The 6803-nt window shown below is 41.8% G+C and overlaps 1 protein-coding gene across 1 annotated transcript; it reads left to right on the plus strand.

The window, feature by feature from the left end:
• Positions 1 to 3422: 3422 nt before the first annotated feature.
• On the plus strand, positions 3423 to 6373 carry LOC124651886 (probable cysteine desulfurase). Its single transcript, XM_047190905.1, has 4 exons — positions 3423 to 4183; positions 5079 to 5280; positions 5387 to 5860; positions 5963 to 6373. The coding sequence occupies exons 1-4, from the start codon at positions 3423 to 3425 to the stop codon at positions 6371 to 6373; spliced, it is 1848 nt and encodes a 615-aa protein (XP_047046861.1).
• The last annotated feature ends 430 nt before the right edge of the window (positions 6374 to 6803 follow it).

A 6803-nucleotide genomic window follows, 5' to 3' on the forward strand; every position in this document is an offset into this window, starting at 1 on the left:
TGGACGTTTGTATGTTTTTATGGTCCTTGTGAGGGGGGATTGAGGGATATTTTTACTCCGTGGCTTTTCAATTTGTTAATTCCACATGATGAATTGTGGTTAGTCACAATACAACAAAAATGCATGTGGTGGTGGACCGAATGATATCTTTAATATTGGATGCATGTATGTTTGTATGGTCCTTGCAAGGGGATTGAGGGATCTTTTTATTTAGTGGATTTTCAATTTAGTAATTTCAGATGATGAATTGTTGTTATTCACAAGACAAGAAAAATGTGTGTACCGGTGAGCCGAATGATATCTTCATCATTAATGAATTAATAAGCCATATTGGGCTACCGGAACTACCTCTAAAAGGAAGGTCCTACACTTGGTCGAACATGAAGCAAGACCCTTTAATGGTTCAACTGGAATTTTTTTCCGAAACTCCAAGTTGGACTTCAGTGTACACCAACACTTGGTGCTTCCTCTCTCCAAATAAACATCGGACCATGTGCCATGTGTAGTGTCCATTGATAATGTTATTCCTCAAGTACAACTTTTTTGTTTTGAGAATTTTTATTTGGTGGATCAGCCAAGTGTTTTGGAATGTGTCTACAACTTGAAACCTTGACTGCTAGGGTCCTAATGCTGCTACATTGTTCTCAAAGAAATTAAAAGGTATAAGATATAAGATATTCCCTCGAGTAGTGGAACACTACTCTATCAAATCAGAAGCATCTCATTGCTAAAGGTAACATTGCCATTATTTTCTTGGATAATTTGGAGGAGGAAAGACATTTGTTTACTAGAAATTAAGTTCGGGAAAGTGGCCATATCGCACTATGAAAAGTTTTTGCATGCTCAATTTTTATACTAGAAGAAGAGTTGTGTTGCAAGGTGCATGAAGTAGTGAGAAAAAACCATTAAATATTTTCTCTCCATGACCACAATCAAATAGGGGAAACGCCATCGTTCGTCCTCTCGCTGATGATGGAACGGTGGTCACAGATCGTGAGGAAATTGCAGCAATTTCCTAGAACTGCTACACGAGCAGGATGAGTACTTCAAGAGGCATTGATATGTTTGGTCCTAGAAAACTTGCTCACAAGAGTGGAGGGTCTGGATATTCTCACAAAAACCTTCTCAAAAGAGGACATGGATGCGTTAATTTCTAAGATGCCTTGTGCTAAGGCCCCTAGACCAGATGGTGTTAATGGTTTATTTCTTAAGAAACAAGGACCATTGTGAAGGAAAGTTGTTATAAGTTGACTGATCACTTTTTTCCTGGATAAACAACAATTGGATATTACTCTATCCCCAAATGGCAAAGCCAGGAGAATATCAATGACTACCGACTAATTTCTTTAACTAATTGTTGTCTGAAATTTCTCACCAAGATGGTTGTAGATAGGCTACAAGAGATAATCATGCAATGTATACATACAAATCAGTAAGGACTTATTAGGAAAAGAACCTAGAGTTCCTTGTATAATTCTTAAGCTTGATTTCGTAAAAGGCCTTCGACACAATTGAGCATGAGGCTTTGTTTAAAATTGAGGCACATAGGGTTTAATGATGACCAGATTAGATGGTTGAGAACATTTCTTTCTTTGGGTTCCTCCTCATTTCTGCTGAATGGAGTCACATGCTAAAAGTTCAAGTGCAAGAGAGGGGTTAGACAAGACGATACATCATCTCCTTTGTTATATGTTCTTGGTGGCGATATCTTGCAATTAGTAGTCAATTATTTACTTCACATAGATATGTTGCAGTTGTAGTGATTTTCCAATTATGTTGACGACACATTGTTGGTACTGACAACCGACTGTACTTCGTTAGCACCTCTAAAGGAACCTTTGCAAGACTTCAGTAAATCTACAATGTTATATGTTAATTATCATCAATCTTGTTTGATTCTCATTAATGCCTTTCACTTACTTAGGTTTACATTTGGGTACTAGAAGGCCTAGAATCCAAGATATAATGCCTTCGGTGGATAGGCTAGAAGGAAGGTTGGTTCCTATATCCAATTTCTTGGCTTATGGGGCAAGATTGTAGTTGGTTAGACCTTGTCCGAGTTCTTTGCCTCTATTTTTCTTCTGCTGTTTGGATATTCCTTCTAGCATTATTACTCATTTAAAAATAATTATAAGGCATTGTCTTGGAGCGATATAAAGTTTGACTCTAAAGGTAAATATGTGGTTGCTTCGGACATGATTTGCAAGCCTAAACATAAGGGAGTTTTGGGTATTTTGGATTTCAAGAAAAAAATGAAGCTCTTCTCATCAAGCACTTACATGAACTTAAGTGCATGTGAGGGTTTATTAATTCCAAAATCGGACACTTATGTGCCTTTTATGTAAAAAAAAGCACGGTGGCTCATGCACTTAGCATTTATTGTAAAGGTGTGAAACGTGTGTTGGTACACGATTGTTTTTCCTTGTGGGTTACATCTGGTTGAAAATATTGTATGAATGTTGGCTTAATTAATATATGAAGTTTTACAAAAGTGCAATATTGTATATATGTTGTACTTTTGTTTCATTGAGAAAAAGGCTTTTATCAACAATCACTCTTTTAATAAGAAAATTATGCGACAAAATATCATAACAATAAAAAATACTTTTGAACACGAATCTAGTTACACCAATCTTGTGTCCTATGAACCAATTGGTACATACTCAAAGTAATTGTTGCTTTACAGTCTTGTCTTAATAATAAAACAAATATGGTAAATGGTAGTGTCGATTTCCAAAAAAACTCCTTAGATGAATTTAAAATCGATGCTTCGATTGTAGAATGAAATCCTACTCCGTCAATCCCCCCCTCCCCCCCCCCCCAAAAAAAAGCAAGATGTATATTTTTAATCAGAAGTCAACGACTTATAGGTTCAATCAATTTTATTAAAAAAAATTATAAACATCTAATAAACAATTTGGTCTAACTTACAGGAGGTTGAATTTTGACTGAAATACATTAACTTGTTTTTTTAGGACGGAGTTAGTATTGGCCATAGATGTACTACCAATCAATGGCATGAAAACACGAGAAGATATATATCTGTTTATTTGTTCACCGCACGAAGCAGTTTCGCCGACGAAGCACACCGGCCACCTCTGACCTCTCCCGTTTCGTGTTCTGTTCTTCACGTTCAACACTTCAACTCATTTGTGCACATACATATGCAGACATGTCATCATTTTCCACGTGAACCTAGTGCTCCTTAATGCTATATATACTACACCTGTGCCGCTGCTAGCGATATATCCTTCAAGCCCACGCAGACAATCGAAACCATTCGCCATATTTTACAAGTGTTGATTGCCAAGAAGAATATATTATCCTAGCGAGATAACCATCGCTGCTCGATCCATTTCCACCTCCACAAACCTGTTTACGAGATTCCTAAAATGCCGTCTCTGCCAAAAGCTGTGGCAGCCATGGATCACACGGTGGATGGCGCCATGAGCGCCGTCTTGCTGAGCCTTCTCGGTGGCGTCACCGCCAAGTCGGGGAAGGGCGCGGCAGCGGCAGACGACAAGGTGGAGTGGCTCCGGTCGCAGCTCATCGGCAAGGACGTGGAGTTCGACACGCCGTTCGGGAGGCGCGCACTGACGTACGCCGACCAGACGGCGTCCGGCCGGAGCCTGAGCTACATCGAGGACTACCTTGTCAAGGAGGTCCTCCCGTTCTACGGCAACACGCACACGGAGGACAGCCATGTCGGGAGCAAGACGACACGCCTGGTGCACAAGGCTACTCGCTACATCAAGCGCTGCATGGGCGCCGGCGCCGGAGACGCTTTGCTCTTCTGCGGCTCCGGCACGACGGCGGCCATCAAGCGCCTGCAGGAGGTAATCGGCGTGGCGTTGCCGTCGGTTGAGCTGCGCAACCGGCTCTTGGCGCAGCTGCGCCCCGAGGAGCGCTGGGTGGTCTTCGTCGGGCCGTACGAGCACCACTCCAACCTTCTGTCATGGCGGCAGAGCCTGGCGGAGGTGGTGGAGATCGGCGTAGATGCGGACGGTCTCGTCGACCTTGCGGCGCTCCGCCGCGCGCTAGGCTCGCCGGAGTACTTGGATCGGCCCATGCTGGGGTCGTTTTCGGCGTGCAGCAACGTCACCGGCATCATGACGGACACACGCGAGATCGCCCGCATCCTGCACCAGCACGGCGCGTTTGCGTGCTTTGACTTCGCCGCAAGGTCAGAATGAGACCCATACTATACTACTACTACTAGTACTTTTTGCTCTTCTCTTCCACGCCATGCAGATGCATGTGATGCCTGCATGGATTGGACACTCCGAATTCCCTGCATGGATTATGACACAGCTAACCACCATAGTTACTAGTCTAATTAAGCTCGTCCAAAGTTGGAGTAGAATGAATAAATTTCTACATAACTCCTATACATTCTAGCATTGCAAACACGCTGATCCTTTAATCCTCGTTTTTTTCTGGTCAGCAGCTAGAACTTAACCCCAACCTCTATCATCATTCATCTTTGTTGGTACTATTGAACATACAAAATCTTAGAATTAACACTTTCAAAATAGAATATCGCTAGAAAATATTCCATCCTTTTCCTAAGAAGTCCAATTTTTGTCTCCTCCATTGCGTCGTTGTTCCTGTTGTTGTTTAACATGCATGTATAGTTGGAAGATAAACAACTGATGCAATAATCAATGCCCAACAGGATTTCTAGAGTCTTGGTCAGACCTTCCTCGTCAGCACTACAGCTACTTGTTTTGCTCTTCGCACTAAAATAACATGCTGATCCAAACAATAGTTCAAACATGATCTCACATTGACTTATGTTATGCTCCAATTCGTGTAACTTCGCAAATGTACGAATGTGACTTGTGTGCTGCGTGTTGAGATAATAGCTGAACTACTTGGGGATTAACAATACAAGTATACGTAATCAACTGGCATGAGATATACTCCTAGCGAATGATTTGCACATTATGAAACGAAATATTTCGACTTTTCTGATTTCCCTTTCTAAAAAATTCTGCATGTGCTTCATTTCTACTACTTCATGTGGACATCAAATAAATTTGCATGAAAACTTAAATTAACACATATGATCTGTGCAGTGCCCCCTATGTTAAGATCGACATGAAGACGGGTGAACTCGACGGCTATGACGCCGTTTTCTTGAGCCCTCACAAGTTTGTTGGTGGCCCTGGTACACCAGGCATCCTGATGATGAACAAATCACTATACAGGCTCAATTCCCAGCCTCCCTCGACATGCGGAGGCGGCACTGTGGCCTATGTCAATGGCTTCAATGAGGAGGTGAGCACCAAAATATCACTGCCAAATTTAAAATATTTGGGCTATATATAGTTCATGGTCATGGCTTAATAAATAATTTCATAAATTATGGTTGTGCTATGTGCAGGATACACTGTACTACGATGATATTGAGGAGCGGGAGGATGCCGGCACACCACCAATACTGCAAAAGATCCGTACATCGCTTGCATTTTGGGTGAAGGAGTATGTTGGGTATGACACGATGGGCCTTCACGAGAGAGTGTACTCAGAAATGGCAATGAAAAGGCTCGTCAACAATCCAAATGTTAGGGTGCTTGGAAACACAAGTGCAGACCGTCTGCCAATCTTCTCGTTTCTAATCTACCCGTCTGTGAAGGAAAAGCTATTTGATGGTTTTGGCGAGACTGGCTGTCATGAACAGTTTGAGAATGTCAGGCGCAAGCAACTACCCCTCCACGGTCGTTTCGTGACTAGGCTTTTGAACGATCTTTTCGGCATCCAGGCAAGGGGAGGTTGTGCTTGCGCAGGCCCTTATGGTCACATCTTGCTCGATGTCGACAATGAAACCTCGCTTCGCATTCGGTCTGCTATCCTTGAGGTACCACAAATCATACAATGTTCAAAGCAGCCATGTGTAGTGAATTTCACATTTTCAATACATGGGTACTAATGTTACTGTTGGCAATCACAAAAATTTCAGGGGTATAGTGGACTGAAGCCAGGATGGACCAGGTTGAGCTTTACATACTACCTCTCCACAGAGGAGTTCAAATTCATTCTCTCCGCAATCGAGTTCATAGCGGAATTCGGCCACCGCTTCCTCCCGCTGTACCGATTCGACTGGATCACCGGCAATTGGACATTTCGGAAACAGGCAATCAAGTACCACATCATGAGGGAAGAATTGTCTCTTGGGACAGAACCATTGCATAACCAATATGACCAGCCGAAGCTTGCAAATAAGATTGGCAAGCCTGATGTCAAACATAATAAGTTTGAGGGCTACTTAGAGAGTGCTAAGAAAGTTGCACTCTCCTTGCCTGATATCAGCAATCAGATTGTCAGCGTTCCAAAAGGAGTGGATCCTGACTTGGTTCTTTTCCATATATAATTCTTTGACACATAATGTAACTTGCTAGAGCATCTCGCCAATTCCGATCGTTAGTGCATTGTTAATATATCAGTAGGGTATTAGCACGACTATCAATGTGAAGTTACCCTGTAAAATTAGAAATCAAATGTGTACACAAATGGGTGCCAATTTATAAAATTGATATATTTCATACCAGAAAGAGCTTTGTGTGCGATAGTCTATTTGTTCTCAATGAGAATTTTAAAAGACCCATCTTACTTTCTTATAAGAAAAGTAAAAGACATTAACAGGGCGGTAAGCTCTGTCAGCCAACTCAATTACTCAAATGTTTTCTTTTTAGATGCAGCAAACTCAAATGTTGGTAAAAATGAAAGACAATATTGTCTCTGGTCTATTTCTCACAGTAACTCAGAGACATTTTCTTAGAGAAATTTCAGGCAAACTAAAT

The sequence above is a fragment of the Lolium rigidum genome, chromosome 5 (genome assembly GCF_022539505.1).
Source record: "Lolium rigidum isolate FL_2022 chromosome 5, APGP_CSIRO_Lrig_0.1, whole genome shotgun sequence".
NCBI classification, from domain to species: domain Eukaryota; kingdom Viridiplantae; phylum Streptophyta; class Magnoliopsida; order Poales; family Poaceae; genus Lolium; species Lolium rigidum.